Source organism: Nannospalax galili, unplaced genomic scaffold (genome assembly GCF_000622305.1).
Source record: "Nannospalax galili isolate Female #2095 unplaced genomic scaffold, S.galili_v1.0 scaffold155, whole genome shotgun sequence".
Classification (NCBI taxonomy): Eukaryota; Metazoa; Chordata; class Mammalia; order Rodentia; family Spalacidae; genus Nannospalax; species Nannospalax galili.
Window position 1 is genome coordinate 4271013 of NW_008339923.1, and position 27123 is coordinate 4298135.

At 42.6% G+C, this 27123-nt stretch overlaps 1 protein-coding gene across 1 annotated transcript in view; it reads right to left on the minus strand.

Annotated features, from left to right (window-relative positions):
- Nucleotides 1–574: 574 nt before the first annotated feature.
- L3mbtl4 (L3MBTL histone methyl-lysine binding protein 4) overlaps nt 575–27123 on the minus strand; it is a 354152-nt gene continuing 327603 nt past the window's right edge. Inside the window, exons 13-15 of the mRNA XM_008834704.1 lie at nt 14480–14649; nt 4609–4671; nt 575–742 (exon numbers count right to left, since the gene is read on the minus strand). Of these exons, the coding sequence (XP_008832926.1) occupies nt 575–742; nt 4609–4671; nt 14480–14649 (401 nt within the window). The remainder of the gene's footprint in view (nt 743–4608; nt 4672–14479; nt 14650–27123) is intronic.

Genomic DNA, 27123 nt, shown 5'->3' on the forward strand with positions numbered 1-27123 from the left:
TTAAAAAATATTCACTCTTTCTCCTGAGTAAAGTACACAGAAACTCCACGAGTTCTTTTGCAAGCGCCAGGCTTCTACCTCTTAGACTTGCCACAACCAGATGACAGATATGAGCTTGCTCAGATGTAGTTCTGGTGAAGACATTAATGACACATTAATGAATCAATTTTCTGGAATTTTACCACTTGAGACAAGTTTCCAGAATGGAAAGTGTTTTTTCTTTCTTTCTTTCTTTCTTTCTTTCTTTCTTTCTTTCTTTCTTTCTTTCTTTCTTTCTTTCTTTCTTTCTTTTTTTTTTTTAATAGGGAAGAGATAGTTCAGAGGCATGTGCAGGCTTCTTCAGTCTGCACATCAGAGCAGAAGAGATGCCACCATATCCCACACTCCTTCCTAACTATCTGTGACATTAGCACTTGATCACTTGTTAAAGTCCTCCACACACATAAAGCAGACACCTTAAAGGGTCCATATTAAATATGGGTATGACCATGAGGACAGTAAAATCAAATCAATGAATGCCAACCTTATTGCCAAAGGCACAAGTCCCGGTGTCAGTAGAGGCTCGGGAGAACATTCATCCCCTGGCTTCTTGGCCTGGGTCAACATCATCTTCAGTGAGGTCCTGGGAATTCCTGAACATCAGGATAGAATTGTAAATCTTCAGTGCTGGGCCCAGCTTGATCTTCATCACTTTGACGATGTCTGCCTGGGTCAGAAGCAGGAAGGCTTTGCCATCTATCTGCTGTAAATAAATAAAAAACATAATAAATACAATGATCCCAGCCTAAAGCTTATTTATCCACCAGTATCAGCTCCTGGATGTGGAGTGTGACATTAAACCACGTGTCCTCCCTAGAGGAAGGTGCTCAGCTTTAAATATAAACTCACTATATATTAATTGCCCGCAGGACAAACTTCTGTTGCTGTGTTTGTGAGCAAAAATCTTGCTCTAAATACATCAAAAACTTTAAAAGTACTACCAAATAAATTTCCAGACATTTGTGTATGCTTGACTATTGCTTGTAATTGTGAACACTGGAAGCAACTCAAGGTTCCAATAGCAGCAGAAATAAATAAGCTGTGGTTACTATATACAAGACAATCTCTAAAACTACACCTCAATGAAACAGTCATTGATTTGGGAAATTTTACAAAAGTTTAAGCACTATTATGTAAAAGTACTTTCTGCCAAGCCTGATGGCCTGAGTTCGATCCCCAGAGCCCATGGTAAAGGGAACCCACTAACCATTGTTTTCTGACTTCCACATGTGCGCTGTGGCATGTGCCTATACCAGCACACACATATCATACACAAAAAATAATAAAACACTAGAAGTATTTATGCCAAATATTACTAGAAGTTATCTTTAGCTGGTAGAATAGTATTTCATTATGATTTTCTCCTTTTAACTTTCCTATACTTTCAAGTTTCCTTTCTGTATTAAAAATCATTGTAAACAGAAATACATATGTAATAACATATTACATATTTAAACATATTCTAAAAACTAGATCAGAATGATTCTTGGCTCTGGGTTAAAAAGTTCTTGGGGGCCTGTTATCCCATATGGGAGGTGATAGATATATTAATAACCTTCATTGTGGTAATCACATACATGCATATCAAGTCAGCATGCTGTGACATGTAAACACACTTAATCTTCATTTTACAGTTAAATGTTTTTAACTTAGCAAAGAATATTGTCACCTGAAATGTGACAGCTTTCCTGAGAGTCATATGATGGTGAACTCTTAGCATGCAGGCTGTTTGTCCATGGCTGCTGGAGGCCTTGAGATCTGAGCTTGACTCTGTGAAGTGCTTGAGGGTCCTGTCCTTATATTAGGTATACCAGTATATATATATACCTGGCTAAGCTGATTCTTAGCTCTAGAACCACAGAGACTGGAATGAAAGGGTTTTCCATGACAATCCCTTTCGTGTGCCTGTGCCATATACGCAAAACCCTATCAAATTTGACAACACAAACCCCTTAGTGTCAATGCTTACCTGATAGTGGTGGTCTTTTTGATAGGAGGAGGAATCACTTGGGAGCCCTTGGGTAGGTTTTGAAAATTTTAACATTTATAAAAGCTTAAAAAGCTTCCTATGCATTTGCAATGTGTTTTCTGATGAAGACTCATTCACTTAGAGAATAAAACGCTTTTCCTGGGGATAAAGTTCGTGTTACCCAAGGCACAGGAGAGGAGCCATGCCTCTTGCCCTGCCCCTGACCCAGGTTTAGTGCCAACATTTTCAGTTAACAATCACTGGCCAAATGGTCAATTGCCCTAATAAAAAGATAATGATAGTGATGGTAACAGCTAACATTTGTGGGACTATGGGAATCTATTACAATAACCTATTGCATTGCTTCTTTCTCCCAATGACCCTGTAAGGCAGATGAGGAAATCTGGAGTGACAAGCTTAAAGACATGCCCAATATTACACAGCTTCAGAGAACCAAAGTTGAGATTCTAGGCAGGGCAGATTTGGACCCTAGAAGATCATGAGTGAGTCCCAGATGTCCAACATTGAGCTACATTGCTGGTCTTTGGTTTTTCTTAAATGTTCTCAGTTCTCTGCTCCCAACTTTTATTTATTTATTTTTTTGAGACAGGGTCTTGCTCTAGCACCAGCTGGTCTAGATAGAACTCATTATGTAGTAAATAGACCAGGCTGTCTTCAAACTCACAGAGATCTGCTTGTCTCTGCTTCCTGAGTGTGCTGGGACTAAAGGCGTGTGTCACCATGCCCTGCCAGTTCTCCTCTGTTGAAATAAGACAGTTTGAAACTTATTTTGGATTATATAGGAGCCCATGGACAACAGACATTTTAAAGAAACTTCAGACCTGTCAAGTGTTTGAATTTTTAGGACTGTAGGGATTTTAAAGTCATATTGTTTAATATGTCATATTAATATTAATGAGACCTTGAGGATAAATGGAAATAGTGTATTGAATAGTTATGTGTTTTTGTGTCAAGTTGACAAGGGGTCAGTTGTGCTGGATAGCTTCAATTGTCAACTTGACACACCTAGATAGAGGAAACCTTGAGGAATTTTCTCCATTGGATTGGCCTGTGGTCACGTCTGTGAGGAATTTTCTTGATGTTGAGTGATATGGGAGGGTCTATCCAGCTCACTGTGGGTGGTGCCACCCCTGGGCAGATGGTCTTGTGTTGTATAAGAAAGCAGGCTGAGCACAGGCCAGGGAAGCAAGCCAGTAGGCAATGTTCCTCCATGGTCTGTGCTTCAACTCCTGTCTCCAGATTCCTACCCTGAGTTCCTTCCCTGACTTTCTTCAGTGATGAACTGTGACCTGGAAGATGTAAGATAAAATAAACTCTTTCCTTCCCAAGTTGATTTCGGTCAGTGTTTTTATCACAGCTATGAAGAAGCAACTAGAGCAAGTCCCTACCTGGTACAAGAACTGTGCTATATACTTTAAATATATCATCTTAATCTTTAAAGATTCCTTTCCCATAAGTCTATGGGTTAGAAGGGAGGAACAAGAGGGGTTTGGTAATTTGCACACAGTGACAGGGCTGGTCAGAAGGTACCAAGCTTGAAAATTCCCACAAAGGGCCACTGTTTTGTTTTTATCATGCAAATAGACTCATGGACAAGCTGGGTCTTGGGCATTGCTAATGCTGCACTCAGGTGGAACTGTGAAAACCCTGAGCTTCATCAGAAGCTTCCCAAACCTGCAGGGCTCTGAGGGGCCCAGGACCCAAGACTCCAAGAAGACTTCCCTTGAACAATACATGCTCTGAACTCAAAAGGTAGGCAGCTGTGTCATGCTCTGATCTAAGTTTTCTAGAGCACTCAAGAGCAACAAGGAAGGATCTAGAATCAGATGGGGAAGGAGTCTTACACTGCCCCTTTCTCACTGTGCCTGGCTCTTCTGAGGCTGACTTTTATATGAACTGTCTCTGCAGAGGGTTTTGAGGATCAAAGGACAACTGTAAGAAGCTCAGCAGAGCACTAGCACATGGCAGGCCTGTGATAAGTAATTATTGTCATTATTATTTCCATGATCATCTACAGCTGGCTCAGTCTTTCCTGTAGACCCTGGAACTATGGCTTCAAAATTTAGAAAATGCTAAGAAGTTCAGAACATTCCCAACTGTGAGAAGACAAGAAGCAGCAACACCAAGGAGGGTGCTGTGGCTTCTCACACCCTTCCTGAGGCAGGGAAGGCAGGGGAATGGGATGGTCTCACTCTCTCATTAGAGCAGAGGTTTCCTTTGCTCCCTGGTTACAACAGTAAGGGAGGAATCATCCCATCCAGCAAGGTGGTGTCAAGCCATCAATGTGGAGCCTTCACAACATCTGTAGGTATCAATTATTTAATTAATTAATTTTTTCATCAAATAGTGTGTTTATGGAGCACTCTGAGGGGGCACCCCAGCATCCTATGACTATAGAACTAAGTATAAGAAAGCCACACACAGGCTGCTCTGTGCTTCTGTCCATGCTGAAGTCTAAGCTCTTCTATGGTTCCTTTCTCTGACACTGCAAAATGCTCGTATTTACACTTAACTAAATGGAAAGAAAGCACTTCTTGGCCTAGAAGTAGAGAAACAGATCTAATTTTCCCACTTCTTACCTCTTTCTTGAAGCACTTGGCATGTTCTTCACACCCCAGAAGAGACTGTACAAAGTCAGCTACCTATAGTGCAAGATAAAAGGCTGAATTTAAAACATGCACCTGAAATAATTTGAGTGTTGTAGTAGCTTAACGCATGAATAAAATCTACCTCAAATTCCAAACACTTGGGATTTAAATAGTAGCTATCAAGTCACATTACTATTTGTCACTTCATAAATGAGTCCTGCCCCCCAGCATCTAGGCTGGCCTATATAGGGTATGGCGATGAAGAGGACAGTGATGGCCCACACTTGTATGGCTCTGATACTTGGGAAGATTCCTGCTTCTAGCCTCCTGACCCTGAGTAGCTAGTGGTCTTGGACTGTAGTTATCACAAGGGCTATGGGGTATGAAGAATACCTCACGTATATACTTAAGTAGACAACTTGGCTCAGCTGACTCTGCGCTCCAGAATCACAGACTGGAATGAAGGAAAGAGTTTTTCTATGGCGATTCCTTCTGTAAAGCAACAATAATAGCAAATCCCCTCTTTACTCATCACTGAGACTGTCACACTTTCCCTGGTACCTGGCAGATCACGGGGACTTTATACATCTATGCCAAGCTGGATTTTCACATAAATGATGATAAAACTGAAGTTCAGATAGGTTTAACGACATAGTGGTCCTACTGGGCCAGTAAAAAGCAGAGAGGATTTTGGAACTCAGGTTATCTGCTCCCAAGCTTGGAATTCTGGACATCACTCCCTTTCAACTCAGTGTTCCTCTCTCACCTGATCTCATCCACACACACCCTGATTTCCTTGCAGTAAGAAAGCTAAAAACCCAGTTTTCTGTGCAGAGGACCATTGAGTATTCTCAATTAAGTGCAGACTCTGGACAAATGATCGGTAATAGGATACGTAGGCTCAGCATAGCTGTGGCAAGGGCTGATCTCAGGCTGGAATTAGAGCCTGAGAATGTAGATCTTGGGACTGAAGTATTAGGGGAAATAAGTCTGTTTTTCCTTCCTTTTTTGGCTTTCATCCTTCTGGTCTGACTTATTGTACGCACACACCTGTCCCCTCCCCCCTCCATCTTTTAGGGAAAGTCTGGACAGAGCTGAAGAACTTAGGACCAATGTGCTCCGTTTTCCTATGGCCCTGGGTATGCTTGCTCCCCTAAAACTCTCCAGAACTCTCTTCCCATGGGGTGGAAAAGAGTAATAAGCATTGAGATGATCTTAGGTCCCAAAATAGTGAGGACTAACACCCAGAGGAGGCAGCCTAGGCTTGGTACTTGCCTGCACCTATGACATCATGGCCACACCTATGAAGAGATCAGTACATCTTCTTTTGGAGGGCACAGTATGTGCTTTGTGTCTGCTTTACTCACTCCTAGTACTACATATCTATTTCAGCAGAATCAATTTATGATTATCCTTCTAATGCGAAAGAGTAGGTTTTAAGAAACCCTTCTTAAGTGGCCATCAGGCTGTCATACACAGGCATTCCCAGTCTGGGAACACTGCAGTATGTGTGCTATAAGGCTGGCCTTGGCTCAACACAGCAGCTAAAGGTCTACTGAGAGTCCCATGCTCCCAAAGGGCAAAGGCAAAGGAACTTTGGTCAGTCTCCAGAATTAATATGGTTATCTTTTCCTAGGTGAACATGAAACATGGATCAGATGTTGGGTATTTTTAGAGTGTCAATGAAAGTTATGGAAGGCCACTGTCAAGTCACACAGATGAAGGTCTGGGACAGGTGACATCAGTTCTGATGGTGGTTGATGTGGGACTTCCAGAGCCCAGGGCATTGATAAGTGAGATTACTAAACACTTCAACAAGCTGCTTTTATTGCTGAGAACATTCTACCCTGGGTAGGTGTAAGACCTTATGCTGGCATACCTATGAAAAGGTTGGGCCTGAACTATTGCTGAGTTTATGGCTTGGCTCAGAGAGGGAGGAGAAAGGGAAATAGCATGTATGGCACAGCTTGCTTATCGCTATAATACATGGTCGTATGTGTGATCCTCCTCAGGAGAGGCTTTTAGATGGAAACACTGTATCTCTGGGGAACTCAGGAAAGGATCAGGAAGGAGAGGTGCCTAAAAATAGGCACAGCATTTAATGAGGTGAAGATTTGGGGCAGATGTGTAGGTTCCACACTCAACTTTAGCCAACTCCCTTATTCTGCCATGGGGAGGTCACTGTCCCTAACACTGACATGCCTTACACACACACACACACACACACACACACACACACAGCTCCTGGCTGAAACAGAACTAAAACAGTTCTTTAACCAAGTTTCAGTCAACCTTTTATATTTTTTCCTCCTATGATATTCAGCTAGTCTTCCTGTGGAAGGGAGAGTGTAAGCAGTAGTGATGGATCCAGTGGGTGGGCACTGAGGAGAATGGGGAAAGGGCAAGGGCGGTATGGCCTTCGTGTATATATTTGTGTTACAGCAGCAGGCAGCAGGAAGCCTGAAGTCCAGGCTCTCAGCTTGGCCACATATTGCCATCTCTTGTAGAACCAGAAGACTGACTGAAGCAAGGGTTTAGGCCACGGAGATTACAAATGAATGGAGCTGGACAAGGTTCAAGTGTCGGGCATTTATTTTCAGAGCTCATGGAGGATGTTAATGTGTACTGAGAGCTGGGACCACAGGGTGAAAGAAAGCTGGAGAGGCAAGCCTGCAGTGCCTGCATGGACTCCTGCTGCTGCCTTCAGTGGGAGGGGCATTGGTGTCCCCAGTGGGAAGCATCAGGACCCAGAGAGATGTTTCTGAGGCAGGAGGGGCTGCAGAAGTCAAATCCTCCTGATTGGGCAGTCTGGGAATGCAGAAGGAAGCTAGGCCAAGTGCAGGAAACATACTCTAGATTGGGATTTCTCAGCCTCAGCACCACTAACACCTTGGGCCAGGTTACTGTGCTTTGGAGTGCTCCTGTGTATCATGGGGCATACAATGGTATCCCCGGCCTCTACTCCCTAGCTTCCAGTAGCATTGTTGCCTTCTAGATGTGACATCCAAAAGATGTTTCCATACATTGCCAAAGGCCCCTCAGGGACAGTCTACTGCTGTAGTGACAGTTCCACAGGGAGAGTAGCTAAATACCACAGGAGATAAAAAGCAAGCAAACAAACAAAAAACCCAAAGAAGGTTGACCAAGAGTTGGTTAAAGACCTATGTTTTAGTTCTCTCAGTCAGGAGCCATGTGGAAGGCATGTCAGTCATAGGGACAGTGGTTGCCCCATGGCAGAGTGAAGCACTTGGCTAGAGAGATGTTTTCTTGCTCCTGAGTTTTTCCAAGAGTTTCTGCTCATGGCAGAAGTGCTGAGTTGCTCTGATCATTTGCACGTCATAAGGATATGCTGGGCAACAAACAAGAACTCCCTCCTCTTCCTCAGCATGGTCAGCCAAGAGCTCACTGTCTATGACAAGAGGAAAATGCGTTCTAATGAGAATAAATAACGTGTTAAGACAAAGCATCAACAGCATGGAGCACGAGCTGCTGAGTGTGGTGGCATCCCTCATACCACTGGCACCTTTTCCTGCAGGCAGGACTCCTCCCGTCCGCTCTCTGCAGACAGCAGAGCAGTTGTACCTCCTCGGCCTCATCTCCTGTTTCAGAGTTTCTGCTTCTTGAGAGAGATCTCCATTCTGTTTTTTGATGGTAAAGAACAATTCCATGAAGTCTACTGGAGGAAACATCTTTGGCTAGGTCTTCAAAATATCCAAATGCCATGTTTAGTATTGTTAGTTGAAATTTACTTATTATAAGTTGAATTTTAATAGAAATCTTGTTTGGCTAAAGATTTTGCAAATGCAAGTGGTGAGATTTTTATATACCACAGAATAATACCAAACGGTTTCATTTTCATTCTCTCATTAAAAGACTTTCCTTCTGTGGGGTTGGAGAGATGGCTCAGTGGTTAAAAGTACTGTCTGCTCTTGCAGAGGACCCAGGATTTGGTTCCCAGCAACCACACTGCAGCTCAAAACCATCCATAACTGCAGTTCCAGAGTTCCAGAGGATCTGATGCGATCTTATGACCTCCATAGGCATTGCACACCACAGGTAGTCTTACATACATGTAGACAAAACACTCATATATATAAAATAAAAGGAATAATCCAAAAATTAAAACTATTTCTTCTACAAATTTGTGGTTTAATGCACACAACTGTTCAATGAGAGTGAACTCTATGAAAGAAGAGACAATTATCCATTTGTCCCACACCCATGAAAAGATTGCTGAGGACAAGTCTGCTTTATCAAGGTAACAAGTATCATGTTGGAGCCCTCTAGGTATACCCAAGCCATGGCAGTAGCTCTGGGGAGCACCCATGGTGTAGGGCAGTTATGTGGGCTTGTGCCCTTGGCTTTGATAGTGGAGAGCTGGCCTAATGTGGGGGCTGCCCTGTGGCTATTGTGTCCTTGGTCATGGCTCTAGGAAGCAGCTTGGGTGGAGGGTTGACATGTGACTATTTTCCATGTTCTTCTTGAGAGCACAGTGTTTTGTGGCCAAAACCCCTGCTTGTTTTGGAAGGACTCCAAGCAAGCTAATTGTAGGTATAAGACAGCAGTTTGGGAGGACTAAGAAGATGACTCTCTCTGGGCTCTTCTACTAGCCTTCTACTTTACCCAACTCACGTCCCCTATGACCTACTTTTGCTGGCTTCCCCTCTGGCACCCAGCAGGCATCTGTTCTGCAGTGGGCTAACACTTCTTCAATCTTCCCAAGGAATGGTGGCATTCCTCTCTTGCTGAGCCTGGAGATGTGAGCTGGATTGTGCTGCCTGAAAGCCCACTGGGAACCATGTTTCCAGATGGACTCTCGTTTTTTAACAGCAGAGTTTATTTGCCCTTTTTTGAAGAGCGCAATTATAGAAGGCTGCTATGCTTAAGTAGCAGTACCTTGAATTTTTCAAAACATTTGTTCCTGTGTAAAGCCTGCTTTTAAAGTGACTGCCATCTTTTATAGTTAATGAACAATTAGGGAGCATTTGGTTGAGGGTAGGGCAATTTATATTTAGAATAGAAGAGGCAAAAGTACCTATATGTGAGTCAAATAAAACTGAGCCATACCTGTGATGATAAATATGCACACAACATCCTGCCCAATCAGGACAGGACATGTTCATTTGTTCATTCACTCATCCACTATACGAACATTAATCGAACACCTGTTCTAAGTAAGATGTGTTCCTATAAAGATATACAAAGAGCTGGGCGTGGTGGCGCACACCTTTAATCCCAGCACTCGGGAGGCAGAGGCAGGCGGATCTCTGTGAGTTTGAGGCCAGCCTGGTCTCCATAGCGAATCCAGGCCAGCTGGGGCTACAGGGAGACCCTGTCTCAAAAAAATATGTATAAAAAACTAACAACTAACTAACTAGCTAACTAACTAGCTATATAAATAAATAAATACATAAATAAATATTGCATTGAAAGAATTTACCTGAGGAATGGAGTTGGAAAATATACATGAGATAGGCAGCTTGATAAGTCAATCTTTCAGTTGATTATTTACACTGATTAGTTTCTATAAGGCTTATATAGACTGGTTATAACTTATCTCTCTGCTATTTCTTCTTCAGATATTTATTATTCACATATCTTTCTAGATGCATTTTTGTCCTTTTTATTCTTATTATTCACTTCTTACTTTTTATCTTATCTTAGTAACATAGTATCTTATATTATTAACAATTGTCTATACACTGATGTCATCCCTACATGTGTATATAAAGCCTAATGCTGAGAGGTTGCAGCCTCACCTGCTTCTGGTTTGCTCTGTCCTGCTTCAGCCACCAGGCCTGCTGCTTGCTGCCATGCCCTACCCCTTCCATGACAGTTTCTTATCCCTCTGGAACTGTAAGCCAAAAATAAACTGTTCCTTCTATAAGTTGTCTTAGATATAAAACTATTAAGATACTTTAATCCTGGGCTGGAGAGATGGCCTGGTGGTTAACTGCACTGACTGCTTTTATGGAGAACCAGGTTCAATTCCCAGCACCCACATGGCTGCTAACAACTGTCTGTAACTCCAGTTCCAGGGGATCTGACACTGTCTTCTAATCTCCGTGGGCATTGCCAGACAGGGGTGTACTTAACATACAGGCAGGCAATACACTCATACACAAAATAAAAAATCATAAATAAAATATTAAAAAAAATTTTAGTCCTTATTCTTACAAATTTGTATTCTTATATAGACTAGAGTAAGAAATACACTTACACTAAGGTATGTAACAGGGTATGCTCATACCCTCACCTCTAAGGCAGTTTTACAAAACAATAATATTTATGATATTGTGTTCTTGTGTTCTTGCCTTTCATTTCATAACCACTAAATCCACTTCACAACCTCCCTGTACTTTGAAAACAGTGTTGTGAGAGAGAGACACACTAACAAAGGAGTTGAAGCCAGCTCGCAGCTCTGGGGAGAACTACAAAGGCCCTGCGCTGGCTTCTCTTCACATGTAGCATAATGGGGAGCAGAGGTCTCCCTCCCAGACCAGGATGGAGACAAAGGGAACATTCTCTCTCTTCAGCTTCTGCTATAGACACCCCACACTACATTTCACTGAATAGTGCTTAACACAGGATGCCCAAGTTCATTTCAGCATGCCTTGTCCTTGGCTGAGGCTCCCCTCCAATGTGTCCAGTGCTAACAAAGCATAGAAGCAGCGTCCCCAATCCTGGTCAAACCTGGACTGCCTTTTCAGATAATCCCTCCTTAGCTGCCATTCTTCTTGTGGGGTTCAGAGAGCTACCTTATTTTCAAAGATACAAACAGAATACACCACAAAATTCACAGTTTCAATCCCTCAAAGATCTTTCTTGATGGTCTGTTTTAGGGATGGGAAATGATCTATGTTGATTAAGGACACAGAAAGAAATCTAGGATGTGGTCCTTATTCTCAAGGGCATCTTATTAGAGAGATATAAAAGCTGAGCTCTTCCAGATCTGGGATTAATGAGAAGGGCATCTCTGGAACACATCCCTGATGGAAGCCATGGTTACAGAAGCATTCAGGAAGTATTGGGGACAAGGGTACCTGATACAAGCATTTAGTTTCCATGTAGTTTTTTGCTTAATCTAGAAAGGACCTAATGTCTTTCCAGAAGTAAAAGGCCAAGAGTGTACATGTTCTGCTACAGAGACTTCAGGAACTGGGATCTACCTTCCTAATAGTCCTTGGCAGTATTTTTTAGCCTCTCTCTATCTTCCTTTTGAAACTTTCCCAATCCTAATGAGATGTTCACTTGGACCAATCAGTCCTTCTAGTCATCTTCAATCTTTTGATTTCAAGTTCATTCAATGCTAAAGTTAGATTCTGTCATATCAGAGCACCCTACCCCACCTCCCCATCACCTGCTTAACTACTTTCATGATTCTGACAGGGGCTCCTGTTCTTTTTGCCTGACATCTTTCTGAGAAGTAAATAAAAGCAAGTCTTTCTCCATTATAAAGTATACTGTCGTGCACAAGTTTTCAAGATCCTTGAGTCTTTGCAGTCCCCAATAGTCTTGGACACTAAGCAGTTAGCTCTTAATTAGGATAATGATATGTGAGATCTGATGAGGAATGAACACCCAAGGCTTGCACCATCCCCTGCATGCCTCTCTTCCACAAATTCTTGATCTCCTTGAAGCCTTGCATTCCTATGCATTCTTGGTCTTCAATAGAACCCACTCTCAGTCTTTGGATCTGCAGAGGCTGTGTCTGAATATTATGCTCTTGGGAAGTACTGACCTGTTCTTCTCTTCATCCTTTAATGGCAGCACTCAGTTGTCCATCCATGGCCACATCTCTCCAGGGAATCTTGCCTCTAATTTTCCATGTCCTAACAGAAAGTCCCTCATGCTGTCTCTCTGTTGCTACATTCCTTCTTCTGACTCTACCACCATTCCTAATCCTTTCAGAGAAAACTTCCAAATCTCGCACATTATTATCATAATTAAGTGCTCAACTGCAAGAGTAGATGGAATTACATGTCGTTTGTTTTACTATCTCATATTTTGGGTCATGTCTAAATCCCTGGGTACTGAAGTTGACTTTAAAACATCTATTGAAGTCAGATTCTTCTCACCACGGCTCTCAGCCCAGCCCATGATTATGCCATAGCCTGGGACCCTGGCAATATAACTCCTTGGGTCGGCCTTCTCTCTGCAGATCTTTGTTGTTCCTATCTCCCTGAATCACCATCTTCAGAAAATGACTTTTTGCCAAATAACCTGGCAGATTTTTATCTGCTGACTGAGCCATGGCCATCCCATTGGTCCACCAAGACCTTTCACACCTGTACATTCTTCCCTGTCCCAGGCTAGCTTCCTCTGTGTCCAGATGGGAAAAGCTAGCTCAGGGCCTGGCTCTGATTATGTGGCCTGAAGCAAATCACTTAATTTCGGAGTGCCTTAATCTCTATATCTGTAAAATAGGAAAAATAAGAGTATCCTAATACCCTGGGTTGCCAAGTGAGCAGTCTAGAGCTGAATGACCAGCGAGAGAGGAGGAGCCACTCCCAGTCTTACTTCCAAAGTGGCAGAACATCAAATGACTGGTGTGTAAGTCAATAATGAATTGCTGGCCAATTAGAACTCTCTATTTGTGCACTCTTGTTTTAAATATGATCTTATGATAAACACAGCAGGCTTTAATTCGGTGAGTTTGGCCATCAGCATACTCTGCATACTTGGTGAACTTTCACAAATTCTCAAAAAAAGGTGCTGATTTGGAATGCTCTTTTAGGACCCAGATCACACTTTGGTAATTTCCTCCCATATTTTCTGGCATACTGAGTCAACACTCTACACCCAGAACCATTGAACCCATCTATCCACAGAGAGGTGAGTAGGTAGGCATAGCCTGCGGGGGAAATAATGGCAGTACCCTCTATTCCTTGCTAGAGGAATCTGGGCAAAAATAGAATCCCAGGCCATCAGGAAGATCCTTGAGCAGTAGGGGACAGGGTCTGCTCCAGAGTTCCCAAGTCTGCATAGCCTAAGCCCAAGGTTACAAAGGAAGGCTTAAACCACACCAAGGGAAGGTTGCTGTGTTGTGTTTGATGAACATTTTGGGACTAAATTAATTTCATATCTAGTTCAAGCCTTGTTGTCAGAGAGGACCAGGGTTTCTTGGGTTGAAAAGTTTTATTTAAGGCAAGAAAAGTGACATATCGTTATTGGTCAGTGTACTCCTTAAAATAAACTAGCTTTGAATAGAAGGCATATCTACAGTACTAGAGTAAGCAGTGGGGCTTAACTGATCCTTATTAAAAAGCAATGCTGTAAAGCATGTTTATATTAAAACCAATGTTGTAAAATCTAATGTGACTTTCCCCCTCTATGTAGAAACTAACCCGATGTTGCATTAATATGTACCTTAACAATGAACTCAAAATAAGCCTAGTAATCTTGTAGTGTGGAGGAAGAAATCAGTGATGTAGCACCTGCTCTATGGGGAGCACACAGGGTTCCTCAGGACCCAGCATATCCTGGATACAGGTGCTCTCCCAGAGAAGACACTGCTGGAACACAAGCCCGAGATCCTTAGGCATTTATGCTTTTCCAGCGAGATCAGGAGTATAGACTTGGAGGCTTGGTCAATCTGCTGTCCTTAGCCTGTGGAGATGGTGACAAGACCCAGGAGTTGGCACTAGGAAAAATCTAGGGTGGGGATGAGCAAAACCAACTGGGTAGGCAATGTGCTTTCCTAGTCTTGTCAAAGGCATGCTTATCTTCCTGCTCTAATGTGAAGTTTGAGCTTTACGTAGTGAAGGCCTTGCCTAAGAGATAAAGAAGCATTTCTCCAGTGTTAAAGAACTCCGGAGTAGGCTTATTCCCATCCCACTGTCCCCTGCATGGTTCTGCTCACCTCATCCACTGTCCATTGGGTCACCTGGTTGGCCTGGATATCAGCCACACCTGGAAGTAACTTGCAGTGCTGCTCCCTGCCAAGGGGCAGGTCCCGGAAAGGGTGGGCAGACAGGGAGGTCATGAAGATTGACTGGTGAAGCACCTGTTGCACCCGCTCAGCTGAGTATTCTGAAAGAGAGTGACATGGAATGGGTACAGCATGGGTGTTGTAAGTCAGGGACAGTTGCCATCTCATCCAGTGAAGGCCCACAGTCAGAGTGCATGAGATACAGATCCAGTCAATATTGTTGTCTTCTGCTTGACACTGCCAGAGGAGTCCCCAGCCACAGCCTGTGCCACCCATCTGATTTAGAACAGGGGCCATGCAAAACTTGTGCCCTGTAAGGCCCAGAAGTGGTGGCTTGCTAACCACCTTCAAATAATCTCTGTGAGGTACTGCTTAATGGCAGATAAAGGGCTAGCTTGTTTCTGTTCCTAGCTTTTCTCTCCTTAAACCAGGAATCAGATGAACCACAGAACAATGAGAATGTGTCTGCTGAACAGGTGAACATAGTGAACCATCTGGGATATGTATGTATATAAAGAACAATTTCCTCCTAGAAACCAATTCCTACATCTCAAAGACAAACTATCCCAGGTTCACATCTGGCTTCCTAAATTCCCTGTGATACTGAATAAAATATAACAGAGGACTCCCATGATAAGCTGGGTGACATCATCTGATGCTGTAGAGTGAAAGAAATATACAGTGACTTCAGAGGGGTGACACTAGAGGCAGGGCATCCATGGAAAGCACCCTCCGCTAAGATGGAACCTGAGGTACTTATGAGACTGAGACAATATAGTAGCTCAGTCAGTAAAGAGCTGCAATTGTAACCTTGAGAACCTGAGTCCAGTGCTCAGAACCCACATAAAACAGGTGGGCATGGCAGTGTGTGCTTGTCATTACCGTGCTGGGGAAGTAGAGATAGGGGGATTCCTGGGGCTTGCTGGTCAGCCAGTCTAGCCAAATTGGTGAGCCCCAGTTTTAGAGATCATGACTCAAAGGAGGTGGACAGTGTTTCTGAAGATGACACCTGAGGTTGTCATCTGTCCTCCACATGTATATGTGCACACACGGGAATACACACACACACACACACACACACACACACACACACACACACACCCCACATAATAAAATGATGAAAGTCTGATGATTTTGCTTTGTATCTACAAATGGGTAAAGAGCAAAAACACTAGACATTTCAGCACAAACCACTTCCTCTAGAATGACATCTCTGGAAATACTTTCAATACACATTAGGGAAATAAAAACCATTGATATTTAAAGAGATTTGAAAAGACAGATCACAAAAGGAAATGTTTTAAGGCTTCTAAAAGTCCTTCTTTCCTAATGCAAGTGGCAGGTTAAGTGAGAAGGGACTACACACCGGAAAGTCTATTACTGTGGTTTATGTCTTACTGAGTCTGAAAAGTTATTATGTAAATATTTCCACCTCAAATTAATTACCGTTTTTAGAAGCTGACCTGTATGTTACACGGTCAGTCACGTACCTGTGTGGAATCAGGAAGGCTTGAAATGATGAGTGAGCTTTCCATCACCAGGTTTCTCTGTACAGTGCTGCTCTCGTGGATTAGAGCAGACATCCTCGTATTTATTACTGCTTGCTGTCTACCCAGATGAAGAGACAGCAAAATTGCCAGCTTCTTCCAAATTCTTATGCTCCAGTTGCAACCAGCAGCAAATTCATCTCTAACTGATGATTGTCCAAGCTGACCTTTTTAGTATGTAAATAGGTTATCTCTCTGTGTAGTTCAGTCAACAGTATGTTAGGCTGCAGGTTCTGAAGGAAGACTTCATGTCTTCTTTGAAAAGCCAGTATATAGATAAATGTGAATGCTCTTTAATGAAGTCGTCTGGTGGCACAAGAGCGAGTACAAAACAAGCCTTGAAACCACAACACCAGGGCCAGCCTGCAGTTGCAGAAATATAGAAGCCTCAAATCTGCCTGAGAAACCAAGGGTTACAGCCATCTTTGCGATTAAGATCAGAGCCAAAGACTAAAGACTGGCTTTGTTCTGGAAAAGAATTACTACATCAATTGATTGGTTGGTTTTTGCTGAATTGCATGGACTTAGAAATAAGCATATGTGCATCTCAAACATCTGTGTATCCTATTATCCATGTATTGAGTAAATTAATCATGTTTCATGTATAATATATATAAGACTCTGAAAAGACAAATTTAATGCATCTATTTTGACTGTACAAAGATATCACGTGTAGGTGAGAAGGCATTAAGAAAAGAAATCAACAACAGCAACAAAAACAATTTGATTTGTGTGCTCCCGAGGAAGAATATTTTTCAATACCATAATTTTGGAGATGACTGTCTACTTGGGGTGCTGAGGCTTACTCTTGGAAGCATACCTGATATATGACTGCTAGCAATTCAACTGCCACTAAAATCCTTTGCAGAAGTACCAATGGAAAGGAACATGAAAGTTGCATCCTTAGGCTGCTACAAGGTAGGGCAGGACATTTGGTCCTCAGGCAAACCAGGGTGGGTGTGTGGCAACACTTAAAATGCTCTTGGCCTGTGGCTGGGAGATTATGTGACTCTTGACAGACTCTTAAACTTGGGGATGATTTACATTATTTTACATTTCATGCATAAAATTAGATTTTTGAAAAATCAACTTAAAATTTGAATACATTTTGAAAGATATGAACATACAGGTTTTAACTTTATATAAAGCCTAGTACAGTTCATGTCTTAACAGATACTCACTAGATAGCTCTCAGTATATTAACAATCATAAGCCTGTGATGAAAATACGGATAGTCATGTTGCATATAACTATGCTTCAGCCAACAATGGGCCACTGTGGACCCACAAAATTATCACAGAGCTGAAAAATTCCTATTGCCTACTATTTATTTTGCCTTTTCTATGTTCCCTTATATTGATATGTGAATATCAATGTGCTACCACTGCATATGATACTCTACATGGTTAAGGATGTAGCCTAGAGTGTCAGGCTACACAATACTGCCTAGATGCATAGTAGCGTAACTCACTGAGGAGAGGGTAAGTATGCTCTGTGATGTATGTGCAACAATGAGATTACTCATCCATGCAATTTTCAGAATTCATCTGTCATTAAGTGGCACATGAATGCAATGTCCTAAGAAATCATTCTCATCCAACCAAAGACACTATTCAGAGACACTTTGGGCAAACAGGGATTTCCAGATTAGAAAAGAATGTTTACCATGAGGAATGCCGGAAGGGTCATTTGTCTGCTTCATCTACGAGGTCTGGCATCCCAGCTCTGTTTCCACCTACCACAGCTGAGATATGGGCTGTTTCCCTGTACACTGCTTTGCTGCAGCAGTGACTCCTACCCAGCTCCCTGGAAAGTCAGCCAAGGAAATTCAGCCTGTAGAAGCAGCCGCCTGCTGAAGGTTTTAATATTCTAATTAATCAAAATGTCCTCTGAACCAGAAAGTGAAATGCATGTGTAATTGTGGCTTTACCTCTAAAACCAGCCTGTGATAATAACTAAAGCTACCCTTGCATTTAGGGTACTTTCCCCTCCCAGAAATCAGAGTACATAATACTTGTCCCCTCAGTGGTTCGCCATTTGTGGAAATGTTTGGAAGAAATTTTTCTTGAAGTAACCTTTTTTTTTTGGAGTTTTATGACTTTAAAAATGCTCTGGACCAGAGTGCTAGAAGATGTGGCTGTGATCTTAATGCTGTTTAGGACCATTCAGAGAGGCGGGTTCTACCGCAGGATGCTGAGGCATTACTTGCCCTGCAGAGGCAACAAATAACACCCCGTGGAGAGACAAAAACCTCAGAAAATCCAGCCCATAGGCAAAGGGGTCTGGGGGCTTCCCTTAAGAGTCCATGAAGGTGACCAGATTGGCCAGTAGTGGGAAGCGTGTGACTTAGGAGCTGCCTTTCCAGACACCATACAGGCTTATGACAGAGAACACAGCATGTTTGCTTCCCAGCTCCACAGGTTATTATTATTTTGAGTGTTTAGAGTCAAAGGATTTTAATTTATCCGAAAATAGCATGAAAGTAGGTCCCTGGTTTCTTCTTGGCCTCTCTTTCCTCCTTCCCAGTTCTGCTTTCCACCCACAAGAGAAAAAAGAAATCCTTTATGGAAATGTTCTTTAAAAATATGGCTGTTTCTTCACAAAAGCTTCACACAACCAAACTGAAGCAAGTGAGTCATAAATGGTAAACTCTAGACTGCATGACTGGGCCTCTAGTTATTTTTAGTCCCACTAAAAACAGAGACCCATTTCACAGTAACCTCTTCAATGAAAGAGGCAGCACTTCTAGCAAGCTCTGTGCTCCAAAAACGAGGAATTTTTTTTTTTTTTTAAGTTGCCAACTGGGTGTAATGGTGCATGCCTCTAATCTTAGCACTTGGGAGGCAGAGGCAGGCATATCTCTTTGAGATTGAGGTCAGCCTGGGGCTTCAGGGAGACCATGTCTCAAAACCTAAATATTGCAATTGGCCCTGAAATTCAATTATGTGCCTTTCACACCCACCATACAATCTGTGACAATCCCTGGTTAGTCCAGTTTCTTCATCACTTACTCAGAGCTACTTTTTGAGACATTGTGCTCCCTTGGGTGCTTCTGCTGGAGAGGCGACCTTCAGGGATGGCTTTCTCACCAAATGATGTTTTCCTACTAAGATCACCAGTAATCATGGCCTGTGTTCTGGGACCATCAGCTCTGTGCTACAGGATATTCTCTTCCATTTCTTCATCCCTTCATTTCTTCAATACAAACGACAAAACAGACCAAGAGATGCCAAAACACAACTGACAAGACAATGGATGTACCTTTGTGAGAGTGTGAGCTCCTCAGGAACAGTCATTGATGGAGAGTGGGCATTCAACACATGCTGTTCCTCATATGCTGATTACAGTGTGACTCACACATGGCATGGCCTGTGTTCTGCTCCTCAGGCTCTTGCTGTTTAGAATTCAAACAGTGATCTCTACCTAGACAGTACCTTAAGGTTGAAGTTGTCATTCATCCCTACTGGCTGCCTCACAATAACTGATTTTATATAAATGTGGGAGACAAGGCACAGAAAGTCTTGGGGTTTTCCAGGCTCTCCACTGAGCAACCAAGAGATTCAGAAGCTGAATGAAGAATCTTGGGTGCTCTACATTTGGGTCCTGCCTGCCATGTTAGCCATCAGGCTCACGTGGCTTTGGAGCATTTGATATGTAGAGTGCAATTTAAGATGCGCTATAATATGTCATGGAGTTTGATGGTTTAGTATTAAAAAGAAAATAACAATCTCAGTACCAGGAATGGTTACTTCTCTCTTGAGTTGTTGGTTAGTGGGATTCCATAAACGCCCCAAACATACGCTACTGCCATTTTTCTTGTGTACCCTCCAGACTTGATTGTAAGATCCTATTGCTGAATTAAACATATCTGTGAGCCATAAATCATGTAGTAATGACCCGAAGCTTCATCCCTACTAGCTATCTTTCATAGTCCTGGAAGATACTATGCATGCTACCACAGGATAAAAGTAGTCATTGATCTTACCCATCTGTGAACCCTGTGAGCTACAATAATGATTGGCCTGGCAAGATAAGCCCTGCAGTTCAATAGTGGCATGAACATTATAGAGGAAACCAACTAACCTCTGTATTTAAGGCATACTCCATGAGATGGAACACATGCCTGGCACTGTTATAGGGGTGAAGAACTTGTGGCTAATTAGGTCATAGCCTTAGGGAAGAACCTATTACTAATATTCTACAAAATGGACAAACATAGTATTTGAATAATGGCTCCTAATGACTTACTGTTATACCAACAGATTCGTGCATCTCTCAACCACTGTCAGAAAAGCTTCTTGCAGTAGAAGACAATTAACACAGAGACCCACAACTGGTCAATGTGCAGAGAATAAGAGACTGTGGAGTGCTCAGCTATAAATGGGACATCTATATCACATCCTTCCCTCAAAAGCTCAGGGATCATTGTGGAAGTGGGACTGGAAAGATTGCAAGAGCCAGAGGAGGTGGATGAACATAAGGGAAATGTTTCCAGATAGAAGAGCAGTTGTTCTTATGAACTCAGCAATTGCGGCAGCATTCACAAGACCCATTCAAATTGAAACCAGATAAAATCAGAGCATGGAGCGGGGGAAAGTGGACATAAAGTCCCACTTCTAGCTGAGGAGCTATTGGCATTTTAAAGCTACTTAGGACGAATCCATTTCCTTTAAGGGTGTGGCCATGCATCAGGGCAGGTTCCACATTCAAGAGTATTTGGGTAACATAAATTTGACGAAAAGAACATGAAGTTGATTGGATAGTGAGGTGGGGGTGGATCTGGGAAGAGATGGGAAATGGCAAAATATAATCAAAATACATTATGTACAAATTTCAAAGAAGTAATAAAACGTTTTAAAAGAACACAGAATATATCCTATTTTTTGAATCTTGAATTAATAAATAACATTTTGAAAATACTGGGTTAAATAAAACATGCTGCTAAAATTAATTTGACTTGTTTCCTTTCATTTCTGCCACTGAAATTGTTCTGTCTCTGTTGGACAATCCAAGCCCAGAAGGAGCTGAGACATGGCCTCAGTGGAGACCTGGTCTGGCTTGGGAGCTAAAGGGAATTAACACTATTCTTGTACTTATTACAACGTGGCTTGAGGTAGCCCTTGTTTCACCAAGCTGCAACAGCCATAAGAATGGCAGAAGACATGAAGACTTGAAGTTATGGACAGTCTATAGGAAGGGGAAAGTGTCTGGAGACAGAATACTGGAGTTCTTTTCATGGTTGTAGACTGAGCAATCCAGTCCTCTGCTACACAATGGATCCTGAATACTGGATAAATGGAATGCTGACTGAATAAATGCATACCTCAGGAAAGTAGGAATTTTTTCACAAACTCTAAATACAAAAAAAAAAAAAATGGCTTTCAAAAATAGGTTAAGAGCCATTCAAATTTAGAACTGCTTCCTGTGCATGTTGCATTCCACCCCCAATCACAAATATGGAAGTCTGTTGCAATTCTGCTGCCTTTTATCTGCCCAGAGGCTGGCATATGGGCATCAAGGATGTTAGAGAAAGGGAGCTTTGGTATCTCAGGTCCTGTCTCCATCATCCAAAGTCATCTTCTTCAGTCAGTTTGAAAGAGCCCAGCTGGTGTGGAGTTCCAGTTAATAGCTTTATGGTCCTGCTCCAACCTCTGTCAAGCTCAGGCAGAAGGGAATTCCCGGCTCATGTTCCACTTCTCACAAGCATTCCTTTATACACCTTGGCTTCCTTATATTGCCTTCCTGCAGGCAGGGCCCTCCTGCAAGAGCCTCACAGCAACACCTCTGAAGACCCTGAGGCCTCTCCTGAAAAGCAGGCATGTGCTATAACTAAGCAGGGTCTCTGCCTCTCAGTGCAGAGGCCCTTCTGCGTAGGTGGCCTGGCTTCTCGCAGTTTACTCAGCAGTAACAAGCTGCATGGACGCTTTCCAGGGCCCCGGTCTATTCCCCCACATTTCTCTGTCTCTCTTTACAAGTTCTTCAGGAACTTAAGCCTGCTTCCTCTCTCCTTCAGAGGCTGCCACCAAAGTGGCTGATGTGTGGGACACAGTTTTCCTGGCATCCTTTGCTTCCTCCACACAAGCTCCTTTGAAGTGAATCATTGCCAAACTTGGCTGAATCCTAATGGAATCAGCCACTCAATATAAGCAGAAGTGGCAAATAATATGCTTCCTAGATTAGGAATCAGTGGTGTAGGCTAAGGAATTGGACCTTCAGGTTCAACTCTTAAAGGTAGGCTTTTAATTCCTCCTTTTGATTCTATTTCCACAAACAGCCTTTAAGGAGGTTCCTGATCCCAGGATGTCTATTCCAAGACTTTGTAGCCGCAGGCTTGGAGTTGATCCACTTCAGGCCTCACCACTCTCCAGACTTCCTCTGCCTGTTGGGTTGTGACTCCTGCCTCCTTTTTCAGACAAAACCCCACTACTCACTTCTCTGTTTGCTCTTTGGTCTCTTAGTGGAGTATATATTCAAGGGCAGTTATTTTCAATCCATCCTCAGAGTTATTGGTGCAATCAGATCTGACACATGGTGAACACAGTCTAGGTGCTCAACACACGATGAGACTGCTGAACCATCTGAGGAATTTTGCTGCAGAGGCAAACAATGCAGAGCAAATGCTAGTGTGTCTGTGCCAGTGAAAACAATTAGCTTCCATCCTGTGTTCTCCCATTTGCCAAAAACAATCATTACTGAAAAGGCCAGGGATTGTTTATGATTAGAAATCGAACTCAGCGCTCAATTTATCAAACAGACAGCTATCCCTTGGTTTCATTTTTAAAAAGTACAGAAAAGTCACATTAACTTTTAGTGTTAGTCATCCAATAAGACTTTAGAGCAATATATTTTCTGATGGCTAAAGGATGACCTTTTAGTTTAATATCTGCTTTGCACAGCTTGAGACATTATTAATTAACTTCTTTGATTGAATACTACAACCCAATTGCCCAGCATGCATTTTTGTATCTTCTGCAAGACTGATCTCCTTCACTTCCAAAGGCAAGACTATAATTGAATAATCACAGGTGCCAACTTGATGAGGAAAACAGTGGCTCTTCTCATGTAGGTTCTTCTTCCCTGGTAGTTTCCTGCCCCACTAAATACATGCTACGGAAGAGGAACAAGCTGTGTGCTTCCTGAGTCCACAGATATGAAAGGCCCTACTTCTTGATACATCTGTGACAATATGTTTGCGAAGTCTGATAAGTTTGTGTCTCAGTGACACAAGGAGAATTGGCAGAGCAGAGTTGGGATCTGACTGCAGAGCGTGCACAGGGAATGCTCTTTTTATGAAGTCTTTCAACAGTGGGTCCTGTACTTTCCTATCTAAAAGGTGTGAGGTAGGAGTGACGGTCTGTGGGTGGGATGTGGTTACATCATTCTTGAAAATCTAGTGTCCACCCTTTTTAAAGAAGGAAGTTCTGAATTCAAGACAGATTCATGTGGAGAGTGTCAGATTCTCTCAAAACAGCCATGTTTCGGAATGGTATCTGGGATCCACAGAGATATGATCAGAGGAGCACTGAAAGTGATGGGAATGACAGTTCATTGCTGTGCCTGACTGGTGTAAGCAGGCAGCCTTACTTAAGGGGAGAGGGCAGGGAGCTGCCACGCCTGCCACTTGGGGAGCGCAGGGCTGCAACTCACCCTTCTCATCTGTCCTTGGCACAGAAATCTGCCTTCTTCCCTGGCAGTGAGCTCAGCACAGATGCTCGTTCCCACGTGGTGCCAAGGACTCCCCTCACGGTTGTGCTGACGTGTTCACAGAAGGAGAGAAATCAGTTTATGGTCCAAGAGGCTTCTCCACATGCCTTGAGAGCCACCTGTTTCCACAGGCACAGGTGCTACCTTGCACACAGTTCTGAAAGTGGTATTGGGAAGGGAAGCCCCTCAATGAGGCATTTGAAAAACTGATATCTGTTGGCTCCATTTTAACAAAAATACAGAATAGTCCATGTTCAGTTTGATATGTTAATTGGCCACAAAGGAATTCTGCACAGCATTTCAGGCCCCAAAGCCTGTCTCAAAGTGGGAGAATTTACCAGAAGCCAAGCACCCCCTTAGGCGTTTATCACACCTCGTGATGATTTAACTGTTAAGAACATACGCATAAATTAGTTTGTAGCCTTCTTTCACATTTCACTTTTGGGCAAATTTGCTGAGGAAGCAGCTTATAGGCCATTTCCTTTTTGTAATAATCTGGTGCATTTCTAGTGTTTTTCCTGCTTTGTAGAGAAGTCAGACACACAGGCACACAGAGGACAGGCCGTTCCTCTAATGGCCCTGGCTTTGGGTGGTTTGTGCTCCCTACTACATATACCAGGACTAATGAGGGAGAGAGGCCAGTGCCCCTGGCAGCCCTGTCCCAGATGCCTGGACCCACTCCATTCCCAGTGTTTAAGTTTCTGATGAGCATCTTCTGCCTGCTTTCTGGGCTCTTCTCAGTGTACAGAGATCAAATGTGCATCTCATGCATGATAGCAGGATAGCCACCTTTTCACCATTTAACCTTACTGTTCTTTGGTCTCCTCAGTCATTCTTACCTTCTGTAAAAACATGCCAAAACTCCGCATTGTTTTCTGATTCAGGTGCTGTTAGAAAACCTGTTCCAAGCTCTACAAAGCTATCCTATTCAGTTTTTTCTCTTCCAAATTAATATCACCCTATGCAAACATGCACAGATAATATATCTAACCTTTTCCAATTTATCAACATTTAAGAGAATAGAAAGCTTTTAAAGCACCCTCTTTCTCCCTTCCCCCCTCTCTTTCAGAAAGAAAGAAAAGGAGAAAAAAAGCAACAACCTAAAACATTCCAAATTTAAATGGCAGGATCAAGTACCTTGTACAAGTTAAAGACAAATAATGAAGCAGAGGGATAATCAGAGCATAGGTCAGTCACTCACTGTACTTCCACTGCCTATTTAAAAGGTGGGATTCATTCAATGGCATGTGACTCATAAGGGTGGCCACACCCCCGAGCTGTCCATCCCTTGAGCCTCAGTCCTGCTCCCACACTCCCTTTCTCATCTTGGTTAGCCTGGCTTGAGCAAGCTTTTCTCTTTATTTAGTTGGTGGACTTCTTTACATTACAGAACTGATTTCCCAGGCTTGGTGAGCTATGTACACATCTGGCACAGTTTTTGTTCCCTTGCAGATGAGACCTTAGCTTGGGAACCAGGGGCTTTTGATTAGTTTGCAGTGAGGTTCTTGGCACATAAAATTTATATTCAATTAGGATCCTACGTGTGGAAGCACGGAGCTTGGGTAGCCACTGACAAAGCCAGAGACTGGGCTTCACCTGCATCAGGGATCATAGAATGCCCCCAGCATGTGCACGGTGGGTTTTTTGGAAGTACATCCTGAAAAGCATGTTCTGGCAGTTTAAAAACACATCAAGAAAATAAAGTTCAAATACTAAGTTTTTAACCCCAATATATTTACTATATATTTGTCAGAGTTGCTAATTCTATACATTTATATTATCTTGACAAAAATGTTTACTTCATTGAGAGCACAAGAAGTTAGATCTAAGCACCACATTCATCGTATGCATGCATATAAGGGACAGGGATATGTGGGCTAGACTAAGAGGTGATATTCCAGGTATGGTATTGCATGGCTGTAATCCTACACCTGAGAAGGTTGAGCCAGAAGCATTATGAGTTCCAGGCCAGTCTGTGAAATGTAATGAGATTCATTCTATAAAAAAACCAACAAGGAGGCTGAAGATATGTGTCAGCGGTTAAGAACACTGGTTGTTCTTGCAGAAGACCCAGGTTCAAATCCCAGCACCCACATGGCAGCTAACAACTGTCCGTAACTCCAGTTCCAGGGGATCTGACAGCCTCTTCTATCCTCTGCAGGCATTGCACGACACGGGTGCACTTACCTACATGCAGGCAATATGCACATACACATAAAATAAAAATAATAAATAAAACATTTTTAAAAACCCAACCCAAACAATAACAAAAACAACAAAATCCCAAGAAGATAAGATCCAGAATCTGAAAAACATTTTTCATGAATAATAGTACGTATGGCTAACAAATAACTAGTAGCTATTTTAAATCCATCATATCAGAAATGCAAGTGATAACTAAGGAGTTCTGAGGAATGGGTTGAAGCTTTAGCTCTTTAATAGGAAGGTGAATATGTCTCTGAGTCTTTCACATGCAAACATGACAGGAAGATGAAAAGCTGGTAAGACAGTGCCTAGGAGCCTCAAGACTCTGGTGTCAGAAGGGAACTCGGTGCTGCAAATTAAGGCCTTCGTTTCCCACGTAAGGGGGACTCCTCACTTGTAATGATACAGTAAGCCTCTTTCTCAAGCAAATGATACTTGTATTCAAACCCTACTTTCCACTGCTGTTGAAAATAACTGCATTTAGAATCAGTAATTTTCTCTGCATGCTTACTTTCCCCTCGAAGACACTGTGGAAATGGAATCACTGGGATGGAGTTAGATTTTAGGAAGGAAGTGCTTAAGAACTACCCCATCATAGGATAACCAGGTTGCTGTTAATGAGTTAGAAGTGGCAGGAGCATCAGCATCCTTTTCTTAATTGTCCATTCTAAATGGCAAGCAGCTACTATATGTGTGTGGGGAGGGAATTTAATAAAAAAGCAGAGTTAGAAAATGAAGGAATTTTAATGAATCTTATGTTTGCAGAACAGTGAGTCAGGTGTGCTGCCATCATGCTCTAAGCCTTGTTGGCTGTGATGGGAATATTCAGAAGCGTTCCTTAGAGCTCCTAATGGAGCATTTGAAAGAGACCAGGCTGAGCAGTGACAGAGCACAGGGGCAAGGTGCACAGGAAATAGATGGAAAACAGCAAGTTCCTGAAGCTGATGGGCTCCCTCCCCTACTTCCCAAATAACCTGGGGATCTTCAGGGAGTAAAACTGCCCTTCATTTTCAGTCTTCCTTCAGGCTGATAGTCTCAGACCAAATATTCCTCAATTTTATTCTAACCTGGGAACAACAAGACCATCTGAAATGTTTTAAAATGCCAAGTGAATTTATT